The 18,673-nt window shown below is 35.6% G+C and overlaps 1 protein-coding gene across 7 annotated transcripts in view; it reads right to left on the bottom strand.

The window, feature by feature from the left end:
- The window catches only part of INTS6 (integrator complex subunit 6), a 109,910-nt gene that overhangs the window by 22,895 nt on the left and 68,342 nt on the right, over positions 1–18,673 (bottom strand). For all 7 annotated transcript variants that reach the window (XR_009536729.1, XM_060128995.1, XM_060128994.1 and 4 more), the window contains 10 exons: positions 16,260–16,412; positions 15,272–15,404; positions 14,269–14,363; positions 12,374–12,484; positions 11,114–11,329; positions 8,935–9,061; positions 7,943–8,085; positions 7,493–7,724; positions 2,550–2,924; positions 1,010–1,103 (listed from right to left, as the gene is read on the bottom strand). Coding sequence is in view for 6 of the 7 variants with exons in the window: in XM_060128995.1 (XP_059984978.1) it covers positions 1,010–1,103; positions 2,550–2,924; positions 7,493–7,724; positions 7,943–8,085; positions 8,935–9,061; positions 11,114–11,329; positions 12,374–12,484; positions 14,269–14,363; positions 15,272–15,404; positions 16,260–16,412 (1,679 nt within the window). In the remaining variant the exon portion in view is untranslated. The remainder of the gene's footprint in view (positions 1–1,009; positions 1,104–2,549; positions 2,925–7,492; positions 7,725–7,942; positions 8,086–8,934; positions 9,062–11,113; positions 11,330–12,373; positions 12,485–14,268; positions 14,364–15,271; positions 15,405–16,259; positions 16,413–18,673) is intronic.

Below are 18,673 nucleotides of genomic sequence, written 5' to 3'. Positions count from 1 at the left end.
TGAGCCATGGCCGCTGGACCTGCACGTCCGGAGCCTGTGCTCCGCAACGGGAGAGGCCACAGCAGTGAGAGGCCCGCATAATGCAAAAAAAAAAAAAGGTGGCAGAAGTAGAATCCAGGCACCCGGAATATAGCTAAATCGATGATGAAGTTTGAGTTGGCAGAATGTTACATAAAAGAGCAGAATGAGTTAAATACTCAATATCAATAATATGAAAAGTTATGGCCTTATCTTGAAACTTCAAAGTAACCTATGCTCTAGCCACTCATAGAAAAAAAAAATAGAATTAACAGCTTTATCTAAAAAAACCTTTACACGTAGGATGGAAGAAACTGGGGGACTAATTAAAGGGTGGGTATCTTGGAAGGTCAGATGAGACAAACGCTAAGTTTTCTTACATTACTAAAATTCTAAAAGTCTTGAAGAAGAAATTTTAAAAAATGCTTTTTTACTCACTGAACTCATACAACTATGCTTTCCAGTTAATTGCACTTCATAGTTACCATTTATAATCTTGATCCACATTCCTTGTACTAAAGTACATAATCCTGGGCTACTGAGGCAATCAGAATAAGGCCCATTTGTCCAGCTCTGGTCCCCTTAATTACATGTTTTCCCACATACAAGTGAACTGCATTCAAATATTGCCTTTCAAGATTACGTTTTATCACTAATATTAACTGTAGCTCAAATATACAAAGGAGAAAAATTAAAGACTATAACATATAAAGACACCAAAAAGCCACAGGGTAGGATAAACAAAAATTATGCAAGAATCTGTAATGTGTAGAGAGAAAGGGTCCATGATTTCTGAAGAATTTCTGTGTAGCTATTTTTTAAGTGAACTTCCTTCAATAAACTGAAAAAAAAGAGAGAAGTACTTATATACAAAGGGGTGTGTCATATACATGCATAACAACACAAGTATAAAACAGATACTGTTAAAATACCAACTACAGAAAACTGGGGACTCACTGCCTCATATCATAATGTACAACAGATTATTTACCTTGATGCTTCTTTAATGACATTTTGTAAAAATATTAGTCTTGTTTGTAAACTGCCTTGCACATGCTTCAGTAAAGTGAAGATCCTTTCATATTCTTAAAACGAGAAGCAAAAAGAAAAATTAAGTGGCTTTAATTTGCATTCTTATTCAATATTTTTCTATTACAGCTTACTATATCAAGATATACTAAGACAAAACCAAAACTAGTCTACATAAAATTTTCACTGCTCATTAGAGATTTTATAATACACATATTTCATCATACATCAAAAAAGATAAAATAGCTTTTCAAACACTGCTTTTTTTTTGGTAAAAGTTCTCAATAGGGTATCAAATATAAAGCTTCGAAGGATGAGTAAACAGCTTTTTGGTAGTGCCACAGAAAAATAAGAAGTGGCCTTTACAAAAATCCATCCTTATGACAAATTCTAAATTACAGCTAACCTTGGGAGTGGATAAAATAGAGCGGGGGAGAAAAAAAAAGTGAAGAGTGCTGTCTCACAGGAATAAAGACGCAGATGTAGAGAATGGACTTGAGGACACTAGGAGTGGGAAGGGTAAGCTGGGACGAAGTGAGAGAGTAGCATTGACATATATACACTACCAAATGTAAAACAGCTAGCTAGTGGGAAGCAGCCGCATAGCACAGGGAGATCAGCTCGGTGCTTTGTGACCACCTAGAGGGGTGCGACAGGGAGGGTGGGAAGGAGACACAAGAGGGAGGGGATATGGGGATATATGTATACGTATAGCTGATTCACTTTGTTATAACGCAGAAACTAACATACCATTGTAAAGCAATTATTCTCCAATAAAGATGTTTTTTAAAAAAAAAAAGAATATACACGTCGTAATTGGTGGGAAAAAAAAGGATGCTGCCTCAGTTTCAAGTTTTCACATAAAACTTTGCCAAGGACTATAAGCTCCTAAATGGCCAGTACTGAGTCTTACCCACTTCTGGACCACCCATGGGCCACCGCACCATCATAGCAGGTGATCTGCCAACATCTTTGGAATGAATGTCAATAATATTGAAACTTTAACTCACAAAGTTCTTCTGTACTCATATAATAGATAGCTTTCATAATTTTAGTTTTTTGGCCTAAACACATCCCTGATCACTATCATAGTTTAAATCTTAAAAGTTAAGATGGTAGGTAGGTACTATGCCTAGAACCTTACAGATACGAAGTCATTTAATAGTCACTACATCTGTCTGGGTTTGCTGTTACCTTAAAATTCCAGTTGCTGGTTGACAGAATGCTCAAGACTATGGGTTCCTGTCATGGTAGGAACCATGTGTGTCTGTGAGTTCCTGCTCTGCTCTCAGTCCCTCCTACTTACCACACCTAACACAGTACTTTGGACATAGCAGCTATTCAGTAAGTGTTTGTTGGCTGAGTAAAGAACCAAATCTTATATAGCTCGTATGTTGTTTAAGAGTGATCTAAAATCAGATCTAGGCTTTAGTTTATTTGACTTTTTTTTTTTTGAGCACAAACAGAAATCAAATCTGATGTTTGTGTCTAATTATACATACTTCTTCCTGGCTTTCGGATCTCTTTCATTATTTGTGCTTTTAGTTCAGTGTTGACCTCTTCATGGCTTCTGCAATGCATCAATTTCTTCCCTTTGTTGAGTGAAGACGCTGGTAGATTCTCTTCAGGACATTGTTCTTTATCTCTTGGCTCCTCGTGATTTTCTAAAAATCCACCAACAGTGAGGTCATTAGTTCCTAAGTGGTCATGGCCGAGAGCCTCTGTATGATTGGTTGGTCGTTCCAGTAAACTGGCTGGAGAAGAAGATGCTGAAAATTCACTTTCCATAGCATTTGGTGTAATATCTGATGAAAGTTGGTCTGCAACATGATTTTCAACCACATCATCTATTGTCGAATCATTAGTGGCTTCTGAAACTAAAAATAAGAAAAAAAAGATGATGAGAGCCAATTTCAAAGCACACAGTAAAGAAAACCTCAAAGAAACAATATTATAGCAAATCACAACTGATCTCCCTGACTGCTGCAAATTAACAATTTGATATGGTTTTTAAGCTTTGCCAAATATATGGTATATTTCAATGTGAAACATTCACAATATTTTAAAAACCTGTACAATTTTTGCCCTTAGGAATAAAAATAAAAGCCAGTTTCAAACAACTTTTAGTTCTCTGCTTTATTCTATGGCAATTTTATTGAATAAGTAGGTTTTTAATGCTTTAGGGAAATATATGTGATCAAGATTATCATGGTTATCCTTTTATTAGAGAGTACTAGTTCACTCCAACTTACCTCTACCTTGTAAGTTATTACCGTTCAGAGGCAAAAGTGAACACAGGGAGTTTAAGCTGATCAATATTCTGCAGCAACACACCACCAAACCTCCACAGCGCCCCCTTTTCTTATAACCATCCATCTAGTCTTCATTACTTGAGCAGTGAAGAATAGCTGGTGCCCACTTTAGTTCTCTAGACTACTAGACTTAAAAGCTTGCAAGCTTACTACTTAATATTAGATTACTGTACTTGCTCCTCACAGAAAGCAGCTAAATTCTAAGTTCTCTGATTGCTCACCAAACCACCAGGACACCAGCTGAATTCATCTCTTTACTGTTCAAAATGTAAACTCATCCCCACAAAACTTCCCTGAACTTCTGACTCCCTCCCTCCTAAATTCTATTCCATGATGTGCAAACTTTACTGAATATTCTCTAGAGTAACTCCTGCTTTAATCGAAACCCAACTCTCCTGCAAAGAAACTGCTGTCTGTCAAACACTCTCCGTGGACTTAAAATAAGGATGTGGGGCTTCCCTGCTGGCGCAGTGGTTAAGAATCCGCCTGCCAATGCAGGGGACACAGGTTCGAGGCCTGGTCCGGGAAGATCCCACATGCCACACAGCAACTAAGCTTGTGCACCACAACTACTGAGCCTGTGCTCTAGAGCCGACGAGCCACAACTACTGAGCCCCTGTGCCACAACTACTGAAGCCCACGTGCCTAGAGCCCGTGTTCCGAAACAAAGAGAAGCCACCGCAATGAGAAGCCCACGCACCGCAACGAAGAGTAGCCCCCACTCGCCGCAAGTAGAGAAAGCCTGTGCACAGCAACAAAGACCCAACGCAGCCAAAAATAAAATAAAATAAATAAATGTATAAAAATAAATAAATAAATAAGGATGTGGAGTCACTAATCCCTTCACCTTCCAATGCCACTTCAAGAACATTTCTCCATGCACTCTTGAAAAATTCTTGCTCTTCTGAGATTTAATTATCCCACTCAACTCATCCTCTCTCTCCTCATCACTATCTTTACTGACCTCCAGAGCACACCCGTGGTCACGGATGTCTCTGGCACCTGGTTCACAGACTTCCTTCCACCCCATGTCCCTTGGGACATCATTCTAGGCCCTTACTACTCAAAGTGTGGTTTGTGGACAAGCAGCATTAGTACCATCAGAGAGCTTGCTAGAAATGCTCATCTTGAGCCCTATCCCAAACAATGTATTAGAATCTGTTTAACTAACCACTCCCCCGATCCCCGCCTGGCTTCACATACACGTTAAGGTTTGAGAAATGCTGTAGTATGTGACATCCATGTCTAAGGACATCACCTGCTAAGAACCTGGCCTCCCAATTCCTCAATTTCTCATCTCCAAGGAACTTTTCCACCCACCCATTTGCTTCTCGAGTGAAACACAAATTCAGGGATGGAGGCATGTGTAACCCTCATCTTTGCAGTATTCCTACTATTGCTCTTGAACTCTGCCAGACTTTTCACTCCAGCAATTCCTCTACGTTCTCCCTCATATTAATCAGATTCCTTCTAGATATCCACTTTCTTATCTAACTTATATCCCAAAATGTATCACTTTTTAACAGTGTCCTAAATTCTCTCATTCTATTGTCCTCCCATGACCCCTGCCAAGCAAAAATCCCAAATTTGATGATGCAGTCTATCTTCTTGCTGCAGACTCACATGTGGAATGATGAGCAGGCACTACTGGAGAAATATGACACAGCTCTACAGAGTGGTCACAGTCACCACCTGTACCTGGATCTTAGCACTGTCTAGCAGTCTTATTACAACCTTTTCTCCCTCTACCACACAAAAAAATCATTCAAACCTTCTCCACTGTCTTAACATCTCTGACTTTCCCAGTGTCTCTTTCCTCTCAGCAGTACACATCACCTCCAACTTCACAGAGGAAAGCAAAAGCAGAAAGAAGGTGAACTTCCTCAACTTCCCACCATTAAACTTGTGCCCACCACACCCATTCGGCTTTAATGGAAGAAGCATTCTTCATGTGGGCTCTGGACCATTCATTCCCTTTTGCCTTCTCCGTGATTTTGTGATTATACTGTCTCATCTTCATTTTCAGCTGTTCCCTCTCTATTGGCTCCATCACACCAGCATTTAAATATATTCAACTCTGTCATCTTAAAGACCTACAGAACTATTCCAATCCTCTCAAATGATTTGTTTAAGAAGTATTTGAGACCACCAACCACTCAATTCTCCTTCCATTTAGCTTCCATAACACTAAATTATTCCCTATTTTCTCCTCTTTCTTGGATTCTTCCTTTCTTCTCACTCTCCTTTTCTGAACCTTATTTCTCCTCTTAACTTTGGTACTTTCAAAGTTCTGCTCTAGGCTTTTTCTTCTGTTTCCCTTGGTTACTCCAATGGGGCTTAAGGCTGCCTCCCATACCTATCTCTCTAGCCCAGTCCTCTTCTCTTAAGTTCCAAACTCAATGACCCATCTTCTAACTTAGGAAATCCACTTGGCTATCTAACAGACACTTTTAAACTAAACTCATTCAACCTCTCTTCTTCCACTCCACCCCTGACACACTGAAATACCCAGGGTCTCTCAACTCCTCCCTTGCCCTGTCTCCATCATCCAGCCAGTCATCACCAAGTCCTTTGCTGATATATCCAAGTATTTCTCCAATACAGGTTCTTCTCACAACCACACTCCCAGGTAACCATTAGCTCTTCCCTGTGTTTCCTAACTGGTTTCTGTGCAACTGTAACAATTATTTAACAACATCAAATACCCAGTCACTGTGCACAATCTCCAATTACCTTATATAGTTTCTGTTTGTGGAAAGTTCGATTTTCTTTGATTCAGAGTCCAAATCAGACCTGGACATTGCAATTAATTTACATGTCTTTTAACTATCTTTTAATCTATAAAAATCCTTCTGTACCTCTTTTTTTCTATGCATTTTTTTTTTCTGGAAAAATACACACACACACCAGATTCTTTGTCCTATAGAGTTTCCCACAATCTGGATTTTTCTAATTTTATCCCTGTTTTGTTATTTAACATGTTTCTCTGTCCCTTATATTTCCTAAAAATTGGTAGTTAGACAGAGAGGCTTGGTCAGATTGATGTTCAGTATTTTTTTTTGGGGGGGGAGGGCAGGACTACCTCAAAAGTAGTACTGTGTAATTCCATCAGGAGGTATCATACTTGGTTTCTCTCCAGTTAAGATGTCATTAGCCATGAATGATCACTACCTATAATTAATGAATCCATTAATTAAGGGTTCCCTACATCAATTCTCATTCTTCCCTAATAATATTCCACACAGTAAAGTCAGCCTGGTCTTCATAAAATGCTAATCAGATCAGATCACTACCTCTTTAAAACCTTTCAATGGATTCTCATTGTCCTTCGAATAAAGTCTAAAATCTTTATAATGGCTTCCAAGACCCTCTATGATCTAGACTCTGCATGTATATCTTTCAGTTCTCACTTTGCCTCATTCCCAACAACCCTTGCTATAACCAGCCTTCTTTCAGTTCCCTTAATGCCCTGCTCTTTACTGTATGCCTCTGCACATACTCTTCTTAGACTACTACTGAGGCATAGGCAAATGCATAGCTTTAGTTTACTAATTCCCATTCATCCTTCAAGTACTGGCATAAACAGAACTTCCTCAGTAAAGTGCCTTGACCCCACGGACTAAGTTATATCCTCTTGCCAAATACTTCCACAACACACTTGACTTCCCTTTTGTAATATTCATCACACTTCTAATGAAATGTTCAATGACTTTCTTTCCTCACTCATTATAAATAAAGGCAGAGATCACTATTGTCTTGTTCACTGCTATACCTCAATGCCTTGCACTGTCTAAATTAGCATATCATTTAAGAATTAGTTGTTGAATTAAACTGAAATTGAAAACCATCGTTCTGTGGGTGTTGATAATGCCCCTTTAAAAACTGTTATTTTTAAATACTTAAGATTTGCAAATGATATTTCAAATCATGATAGCTATTAAGCATAATGAATATATGAAATGTTCAATAAATGTTCATTAAAAAGACATAAAAATGATTACATGCTAATTTAGAGTAAACAAATACCTTCTCTAGACACTCTTGGACCTTATCAATTTTTTCTGTATTACAAAAATCTTTCCCATGAAGAACCACCAAAGAGCAGCAAATAACATTTAAAGAAAAACTCTTACTTTTATGAAGAGGAAGGGGTTTAAGAAGATCTGGCTGTGCTTGAGTCATAGGTACAGGTGGTCCTTTTCCTCCAATATGATTGTTCACAACTGGATTCTGTTGTCTGCCTCTTAGTAGTGGAGACATACAGCGACGTCTCTTAGGGATGCCTTGCATATTTGGTTCTCCAGGTCGTTTATGTTTATTTTGAGGTCCAGCCACAAATTCATCTGCCTCATCTATCATCATACCCTATAACAAAAAAGAATATAATTTCCCTAGCTTTACATACAGTTTTTAATCGCACAACTAACTCCAATACCCAGTAAAATAACTATATTTTAACTGTTGACATTTATTAGGTATTCTACCAAGAAAATAGCTTCAGCTTTCTTTAGTTAAATTAAGAACTGCTCCTCTCCACAGTGCCTAGCGCAAATAAATTATATAATGGAACATTTCAAATTTACCTTTTTATCCAGCTTAAAGGGGTTGCCAAATGTATGCAACCTTCGAGGCTGATCAGGATCAAGTTCTCTTAGTGGAGAAGGTACTTGCTTGAGGTATTCCTGGTAATTCCCCATTTGTGCTATAGGAACACTGTGCACTTGATCTTTTCAAACAGAACAGAGCAAAAACAAAAGTTAACCTCACTGAAACTACCTTCCAACTAGTTATCAAATAATGTCTTCTTATGTATGAATGCTCTCTGGTTTATTCTAGTCAATCTTTCCTTAACACATATTCTAAATTATTTTGTCACCATTATAAATATTGTGACATAAAATCTTGAGATTTTTTTAAAATAAAATTTTAAATACTTGATTTTATCTTCTAAACAAAGCAAAAAATATTGCAGTCAATTTCAGTGTATAGAATAAGCATATGTGTAACCTTTCTATGAAAAGGAAATGTCTCTTCTACTCTATTCCAAATAAGCAGAATTTAATTAAAGCAGAATTTACAGAAAAGAGATATCACATAGATGACCCTTTTTATATAAAACTATAGTTGAAATGCTTACGTGAGAGTTGGCAAAGGGTTAAGTTCTCATCTGACTTGATTTGTAGTAGGTGCCATGGGTACAGTTGAAGGAAATACCAGAATATGATATATATTGGCCATCCAGAGTTAAACTAGTTAAACTAACAGATACTAGTAGATGACAAGAAAATGATTTTGTTTGCGCATGTGCCTGTATATGTGAATGTATGAAGAAAGCTAAAAAGGAAACTAAGCTGCTAACAAAGGTCGTTACCTCTGGGGAATAGAATTTGGGGCAACAGTGATGGTAGGAAGAAGTGTAGAGAATCAGGGATGACTCACTTTTTACTTCATTCAATGAGAATGTAATACTGTATACTGTTATAATTCTTTAAAAGTTACAATAACACTCTATTTATTTCCAATATAAAGAAATAAGTTTACTGAAGAAATACCAACATTAAAACCATGATCTAACCTTCATCCTGTCCTTTAAGAAATCTGCGGGTGCTCTTCAAAAGATTAGATCTCATTCTTGTTAAGTGATCCAAAAGATTCCGTCTTGGTATGTCATACGCATTTCTAAATGTCTGTGGCTTCAAATCCTGTTAAAAAAGATTTAAAGACAAGATTTATTTTCAAACATAGAATTAAGAGACTGAAATCTCTAGCCTGCAGCATAGCTTTGAAAATAAGATACACAAGTTAACTAAATAGCTTAAAAAAATAAAGAGATATGATGCAATCTTACTGTACTGTTTTAATAACCAAAAGATAAAAATTTGGTAGTGAGGCTCAACCAAATAATCTCAAACTCATATCTGTTCAAGATTTTATTACATATTCTGGCTAAGAGAAGTAAATAAAAGCTTTGACGTATAATTTACATACCATGAAACTACCCATTTTACATAAACAGTTTAATGAGTGTTCATAACTGTATAGTTGTGAAACCACCACTACGATCCAGTTTTAGAATATCTCCATCATCCCAGAAAGTTCCTTGTGTCCATTTGTAGTCAATCTCTATTCCTATCCCCAAGCAACCACTAATCTACTTTCCTTCTCTCTACATTCCATTTTATAAACGGAATCTTGCAATATGCAATCTTTTCTATCTGGCTTCTTTCACTGAGCATGTTTTTGAGATTCAACCATGTTGTTCGTGTATTGGTGTCTATTCCTTTTTACTGTCTTTTCCTTTTTACATGGATATACCATATCTCTATCCATTCACCAGTTGATGAACACTTGGACTATTTTCTGTTTGGGGCTGTTAGTAATGCTGCTATGAACATCTGCATACAAAGCCTTTATATACACATATTTTCATTTATCTCGGTAGATACCTACAAGCAGAACTGTTGGTATATAGCAATATTTACCTTTCCTAAGAAACTGCAAACTATTTTCCATCAATAATGTATAAGAGTTCCAGTTGTTCTACAACTTTACCAACACTTCATATTTTTCAGTCTTAAATTTTAGCCATTCTAGTGGGCATAAAGTGGGATCTCATTATGGTTTTAATTTGCATTTCCACAGTGGCTAATAATGTTGAACATCTTTTTATGTGCCTGTTCAAGTTTGTATATGAGCTGTCTGTTCAAATATTTAGTCTGTTTTTTTAATTGGATGTTTGTCTTTTTATTATTGAGTTCTATGAGTTCTTTATATATTTTGAAACAAGTTCTTTATTCAATACATGCTTTTCTCCCAGGCTATAGCTTGCCTGGGAGAAACATCAAAGTTTCTTCTGAAGACAAAAATTTCAATTTCAATGAAGTTCTATTTATCAAGTTTGTGTGTGTGTGTGCTTTGTGTGTTGTATTTTAGAAATCTTCATTGACCCATAATCCAACATCTTAAAGATTTCTTCCTGTTCTGTTGTAGAAGTTTATAGTTTCAGTTCTTACATGTATGACTATGATCACTTCAAGTAATGTGAGGTAAGGGTCAAGTTCATTATTTTGCATATGGATAGCCAATTGTTCCCACGCTATTTGTTGAAAAGACTGTCTCCTAACCCACTGAATTATTTTGGCACCTTTGTTAAAAATTAATTGACTCTACGTGTGAGGGCCTACTTCTGTTCTACTGATCTATATATTTTTCCTTATGCCAACAACACAACATGTTGATCGCTGTAGCTTTACAGTAACTTTTAAAATTAGATAGTGCAAATCTTCCAGCTTTATTCTTTTCCAAAATTGTTTTAGCTACTCTAGGACCTTTACACTTCCATATAAGTTTTAGAATCAGCCTGTTTCTACAAAAAAGACTACTGGGATGAAGATCTTTTTAATGAGTATTCACAAAGCACTTCAGGATCATGCTGTGTACCCAAGATCAGCAGTATAAAAGTACCAAACTACAGTGAACTCTACCATTAGCTATGTAACTTTAGGCAATCTCTAAGCCTGTTTTCTCGTCTATAAAATGAACGGGATGGTTTGCTCTTTGCAGTCCATCCATTCATCCACTCACCAAGTACAGTGTTTAACTCTAAAATCTAATGATTCAATAATATAATTGATCATTATTCTGCGGAGGTACAGAATTTCGGACAAACTGAGTATCAGTTAACAGAAAATTTGCCATATTCAACAATGTAACAGACTATAACTATATCAGTACTAAATTCACATAACCATTACCTTATTGAGCAAAGCAACTTGGAACCCAGTGTATTCTTTCATATTAAGGTCTAGCAGTCTGTGAGGAACATCCTCTGAAATTCCCTGAAGCAGTTGTTGAAAATCTTTCCTATAAGCCATTGATAAACCATGTGATCTGCTTCGGACTTTAATTCCAGTTTCCTGTACTACTTTTTTGCCTACAGAACCGATGACTCGATCAGATTCTATTTTCGCCTAAAGCAAAAAAAAAAAAAAACACAAAAGTTGTCTTGACATAATCTGAAGTGGTAAATTAAATGCTAATCGTTTTGGTCTTCCATAAATTAAGTATTTTATATTTAAAAAGTACATAAGAAATTTAAAACTCTACTTAAGTAGAGAAGTTTATGTCAAGTCCTTGGTAAACTGAACATAGTTTAAACAATAATGTCTTATGATTTTAAATCATCACAATTCTTACGTTTTGCAGCAGGGTTCACACACACAACTTCAATTTATTTTATTTATTAAATACCCACTACACCTAAACCATGAAATGTAAATGTACCCTAAATAAAAATATATATTTCCAATTCAGAGGTGAAATAAAATTAGAAAAAAAAATCTCATCAATATTTACTTAAAGACATTATTACTAGCACATAACTAAATGTTCATAGATATGGCAAACACTGATGGAGTTTTTCACTGGAAAGCAAATAGCAATATTTTGACTCTTTCCAACCTACATTTCAATTAGCACTTGAAGTAGAGATGGCAGGAGTACTGGAAAAATTGTGTTTTATACAATTTTAATAACTTGGCAGTCAAAGTGTATACTGCTTGACTACTATAGTATCTATTAATGTGATGTATGCCCAAAATGACAAAATTCAGTATTTTTACAAATATTTCAAAAGAAACTCCCATTTTGAAAGAAAAAGCTATAGGTTTAAAACATAAAGCAAAAGAAACTGACTTTTTTGTCTAAGAAAAACAACTTTCTAACATAAATTTCCCAAAAGAAAACAAAGAATGTTCACATACAGGAAGGCTAGGACCACATTAATAAAGCCATTTTCACAAACTAGGAATTATTGCTTGAAATTATCATTTCAAAACATAGCATACCATTTACTTGAGACAGAATTATGTTAATATATGATATACGTGGTTTTAAAATGTAATACATTAATATGATGGAATTCTATTAGAATCCTCAAGAACTAACACCTGGCCTATTGACCACCTTAGCCAAAACCATTCAAAATACTTAATGGCTCTATTTCTTAACATTACCTGCTGACTCAATTTTTTGAGGTATGAAATGACACTGTAACTAAGTCCATATTCCATACTGTCTGCTATTAGGTTAGGTGCTCCCATCATTCTAACAGCTTTCTTCAAAGGCTATAGGGAAAAAGAAAATACCACTCAATCCTGAGCTTGTCAAAAACTTATAGCTATATGTATTGTCAATTTTGAAAATTTCACCTCCCAAAATGTCTCCTTTTCTTCAGTAAGAGTCACATAATCATATTTGTACTTCATTAAAATGTTTGTCAGTGGTATGAAAGGCAGTTTGAAATACTAAACAAGGATTAGAGGCTAGCACCTAGAGCAAGAAAGGGTGAAGTCCTGGACTTCTTAGCACCATTGGAGACACTAGGTTTGGAAGAAGAGGGCAGGAGACACATTGCAGAGGTTGATTTGATAGAACTTGGGTGGTAAGGAGAAAGAGGAGTCAAGGAAAATAGAAGATTTCTACCTTGGGTAACTGGAAGGGTTGTGGCTCAACCCCTTACTAGCTTTGTGACCCTGTACCAGGTAATATAACCCCTCTGTGCCTTAAGTTTCTCATGTGTAAAATGATAATAGTAGTATCTACCTCATAGGATTGTCATGGGATTAAATGAATTAATACATGTAAATACATCTGGCACACAGTAAGCATTCAGTAGGTATTAATCATCACTACTATTATCATTAGCTGAGCTGAAAAAACAGAAACAAGCTCTGAAGGAAAAACAAGGAGGCAAAAATCATCTAATATTTACTATGGATGTGATATAGTGATTTTCAATTGTAAGGACTAACTGAGAGCCACTTTGTGCAAGGAAAAATATCACTAGCAGGACAGGACTGTCTAGCCCATGTGAACGGGACAGAGTCAGAAAAAGGATGATAACCACCCAATGACATATTAGAAAGTGTATAAAAGCACTGGTGTCAAACTGGAATCAAATCCCAGATCTGACATTTAATATTCATGTGGCTTTGGCTAAATCCTCCCAGTTGCTATGAAACATAGGAGTCAAACATATGCAAGTTCATATTCAAGTGTTTCTTCCTTTTCCCTCTCTTACATAGCAGGCACTATGTGCTAGACACACACAACTTTTCTCTTACAACTGTAACATATGATTTTCAAAGCTCAAGAAATTAGTGTTCTTATTAGGGACCATTTAGAAAGATTAGTTACAGTCAAATACTGTAACATTCCTGCAGTAAAAGCAGAAGTAATGTTTTAAAGTGCTTTTAGTGTAGGTCTTTTTGTTAAGAAGCTACTTTTCACAAAATAAATAAAGTAATATATTTAATAATATATGCATTATTGGTCCTATCTATTATGATACACTAGGTTTTAAGCAATATTTCTGGAGATTTACGGAATAATGCAACACAAACATTTTTTTGTACCCTTAAAGGGAAATAATTATAAAACTGCAATTTAAAAAGGTAGTATAACAATTGAGGTTAAAAGCTTAAATTCTAAAGCCAAGCCTGCCTGGGATTGAATTCCTGACCCCCAAATATTAGCTATGTAGCCTTGGATGAATTATTTAATCTTTTAGTGCCTCAGTTTCCTCATCTGTGATATAAGAACAGTGATTTCTGCCTCATAGGGTTACCATATAAATTAAATGAGGTTAATACATGTAAAGTGCTTAGGACAGAACCAGGCCTGGGTAAGCATTATATATATATATTCTCATTATCATCATCATCATCATTATTCTGCAAATCACTGAAACATTTCTTTCCCATTACATTTATATGGGTCATTTGTACACTCAATTTTCATGACATTTATTCTATAACAGCAATAAATAAAAGTTTTAATACCTACAGTAAACTATAAGCATAATATAAAATTTTATAACAAGTTCTATTTTTAACAATAATATTCTTACCCCAAGATAGTAGGGAGGCATTGTCTTCAAATAACTTTCAAATGACTGTCTCCATTTCAATGTTGGTTTTGCCTTATGTACTTTAAACAAGTCATCTATAAATTTATAATGTGAACAAACTATCATCATTCATTGTTTCCACACATGAAAATCAAGTCAAATAAGTTTCATTTTTAAAGTATGCCTTCTTATTTATATAAGAGAGAGAGGAACATCTGACCTATATTTTTAACAAAATTAAAGGTGGTAAAATTTTTGCTTCTGGCATTTTTGAGTAGTAATACCACTTTAAAAATAAAAAGGTGCCAATTATGGTCTAAAATTAAATGTAATAATAAAGGTAGAATCAGAAAATACACAAGGAAAATCTAGATATGAAACAGATTTGAAGACAGAAACAAAGTATGCATGATGTTTTCTATAAAATATACCTACTAATATTTTGTCTGTAATCTTTAAATCTGATGCAGTTCCATGAAGGGAAAGATGTCTTCTCCAACAGTACCCCTCAAAAAATTATAGCCAAATGGTCCCCAGAAACCAACTTTAGGCTTATCATATTATTTTAGAACAAACTCATCATTTAAAAATATTTGCCAAATGAAAATTAAAAGTATAGATAAATCCTTAAATATGACATGCTTCTACAAAATGTCTCATTATTTACCAAATACAAAGCCTGCATTACTAATTCTAACTATGTAAGAAATCTAATTGCAAAAAGCTTAGAGAATACTTAATTTAGAAACTTAAAATATAATATCTTCAATAGTTTGCAGAATCAAAGGTAGTTTGACACTGACTTTCAATTTATCAGAAACATGCACGGGTTGCTATAACACAACCTTATACAGCTTCAGTATTTTAGAGTATTAAAAAAAAAATCTTCATTAATTTCCAGAAGACAAGAAGACTTAGAAAGGGAGGGATGTTCCCAAAGTTTGTTTTTAGGAAAAATTTGTATGTATGCTAAGCCACAGAGAATGTGATGAGAATAACTTACCTAAAAGGGGAAGGAGGACTGGGTAATTGTAAGGCATCACAAATAAGTTGACACAGTTCAGTGCTGTACTGGCTTTCAAGTAACCAAAGGGATGGCCAAGTTCGCTATATTTTGCACTATTGCTTACATATACCTGTTAAAAAGGAGTAGTTAAAACTTCACATTTAATAACCTTTACAGAACGTTATATAAACCACGGATTCAATTTAACTTTTTAAGAAACATCAAATTAAATTTTTAGAGATTCTCATACTGAGTGAAGTAAGTCAGACAGAAAGACAAATATCATATGATATTGCTTATATGTAGAATCTAAAAAAAGGCTACAAATGAACTTATCTACAAAACAGAAATAGAGCTACAGGTGTAAAAAATAAAACTTATGGTGTGGGGAGTGGGGAGGGATAAATTGGGAGACTGGGATTGACATATACACACTGCTATATATAAAACAGATAACTAATAAGGACCTGCTGTATAGCACAGGGAACTCTACTCAGTACTCTGTAATGGCGTATATGGGAAAAGAATCTAAAAAAGAGTGGATAGGGCTTCCCTGGTGGCGCAGTGGTTGGGAGTCCACCTGCCAATGCAGGGGACACGGGTCGGGGAAGATCCCACATGCTGTGGAGCAACTGAGCCCATGCGCCACAGCTACTGAGCATGTGCTCTGGAGCCCGCGAGCCACAACTACTGAGCCCGTGTGCCACAACTACTGAAGCCCACACGCCTAGAGCCCGTGCTCCACAAGAGAAGCCACCGCAATGAGAAGCCCATGCACAGCAACGAAGAGTAGCCCCTGCTAACTGCAACTAGAGAAAACCTGTGCGCAGCAACAAAGAAAAAAAAAGAGTGGATATATGTATATGTATAACTGATTCATTTTGCTGTACACCTGAAACTAACACAACATTGTAAATCAATTATACTCTCAATAAAAATTAAATAAATAAATAAAATTTTAAATTGCTATAGTCGTTCAGCTCACCTGCCAACAGGTTTGAGGAGATTTTCTTTCCAGGATAAATTGAGTCAGCGGTGAAGGTTCCAGCTCATATTTGTCAAAAGGCAATTTGTCAATAACCATCGGTTCACAGTCTGTACAGGAAAACTTCACTACAGGATGAGATGTACGAGGTGGCTAGAGGGGAAAGTCTTATTATTACTCTTTCACAAAGTACCAGAAACAAACTCCTTTTTAGTATCCCTCACTACCAAAGTTTACTCAGTTTCTCAGTTTTGCTAGTGAGAATTTAGTTTACTACCAAAAGCACCACTAAGCTGAAAGAAAATACTTAAAAATGTAATGCTTAAATTATATAATATTCACAAGAAAAAAAGACACTTCAAAATCTATACAGAATTAAAATTTTTGTTAAGTCTTAAAATCAAATTTATCAGAAAAATTAAATGCAAAATTTTGGAATTAAATAAGTGCTCATTAATTTTTATATATAAGAAACAACTAATTTAATAGAAACCTTCCTAAGTCCTCAGTTGTAGCAATTTAACTACTTGGCTTCCAAATTGATGACACACATTGATCAGTACAAATTTTTGAATATACAATATATTAGGGCATATATATATTTATACTTGTAAATTATTAATTTATAGGTACATAATAAAATACATACCAAAATAATATTAAAAATAGAAAAGTGTAAACATACGTAGAAGTTCTAATGCTTCCCTTCCCTATTCCAGCAGACTGTATTGGTTACCCCTGTGTTAAATACACCCTACTTTGGAGGCCCTGTTGTAGAGCCGCAAAAACCACAATACTTTAAAGAAAAAAAAAAAAGCAAGTTACTCTATTTCCCCCTTAACAGTATCCTTCCTAAAAATCTCACCAAGTGAAGACTGGTGAAGAAAATATGAGCTATGAAGAAATAATGTGGAATTTCATAGCTATAAAGGACTCCTTTTGGCCTCAGTTACTATCTACATATACTGGTGGCTCCCAAATCTACTGTATAGGGACCAGATTTCTCCCATTTCTCTTATGTATCCAATTACCTACTGTACATAACCTGAATTTTCTATAGGTCCCTCAAATTCATTATTATTCATTATTTCACCCCCAAACCACAAAACCTGTTCTAAAAAACCTAGATGTTAGCCTTAATATCACCCTCTTATCCTCCATACTTAACTGTCACAAAGAATTAGATTAAATGATACCACAAATTCTAAGCCACTTAGCAGAACACATAAACATGGCAGATGGTCACTATTTTAGTTACTGCCCTCTGTCAATGCTAAATTCTCATCTCTCTAAAAATTTACCTTCTATTTCTTACCACTCTAATTCATGCCTTCATCATTTCTCAGACTAGATTAGTACAACTGTTCATTTTTAATTAGTCTCCCTAATTAGTCAGCCCCCTCCAATCAATCCCATGGCCATGAAAGATAAATATAATCACGTAATTTTCCTAACTCAAATTATTGGGTAAAAATAGCAGCCAACCACCTAAAAATAGGGCCAGATTCTTTTCTTTTAATATTGTTTTACGAAGAGCCTTGACAATAAGGTCCCCATCTGCCTTTTAACCACCACACCATGTACACCCTGTGCTCCAGCCATACCAAAACGACTTGCAGTTGCCCAAACAGATCATTATCTTTCATGCCCCGGTGTTTCATATGTTATCACAAGCTGCTTTACTATTTTCCCCCCTGCATAATGCAAACAAACTAAGTTTTGAAGACTGAATTGGCAAGGCAAGTACCAACCTCTAAGAAACTTCTTCCCTGACACAGTCTCATCATGTACCCCAAACACATACCAGGCAGTTAGGCACCACCTCCTCTGGGCTCTGCTCTGCCCCCTATGACAGTTAGCACACTGTACTCTATTATGTTTATATGACTGACCTTCCTATGGAATGGTAAGGTTCCAGAGGGGAAGTACTGTTTTGCTCCTGTGCCTAGCATGTACCTGACATACAGCGTATTGAATGGGTCTGTGAAACTCATCTATTTTTTTGGATGACAATATTGAGATCCAAAAAGAAAAGGGGGGGCATTTATTATTTCATTTAATCCCCAAAATAATCCTATGAGATAGGAGTTACTATCTCTAACAGATGGGAAATTGAGCTTAGAGAATATAATTAACCAAAGATACATGGCTAATAACTGGTAGAGCCATGATTCAAATTCAGAACCAGTCTCTAATAAATCACATTTAATTTCAGTATCAATATTTCTTATATGAAATACTATTATTTATAAAAATTTCATTTCCCCTCAAATATCCTTCAGTTACTAAATTTTGCCAGTTCTTTCTAATATTCTCTATCTTTTTTTTTTTATCATTCTCTCTTCCATCATCTTAATTCAAACTCTTATATTAAGTGAACCAAAGCAATAGCCCTCTAGGTAAATAGCTTACCT

The sequence above is a fragment of the Lagenorhynchus albirostris genome, chromosome 18 (genome assembly GCF_949774975.1).
Source record: "Lagenorhynchus albirostris chromosome 18, mLagAlb1.1, whole genome shotgun sequence".
Classification (NCBI taxonomy): Eukaryota; Metazoa; Chordata; class Mammalia; order Artiodactyla; family Delphinidae; genus Lagenorhynchus; species Lagenorhynchus albirostris.
Note: the sequence above shows the minus strand (reverse complement) of the source record. Positions and strands in the feature narration are given on the sequence as shown.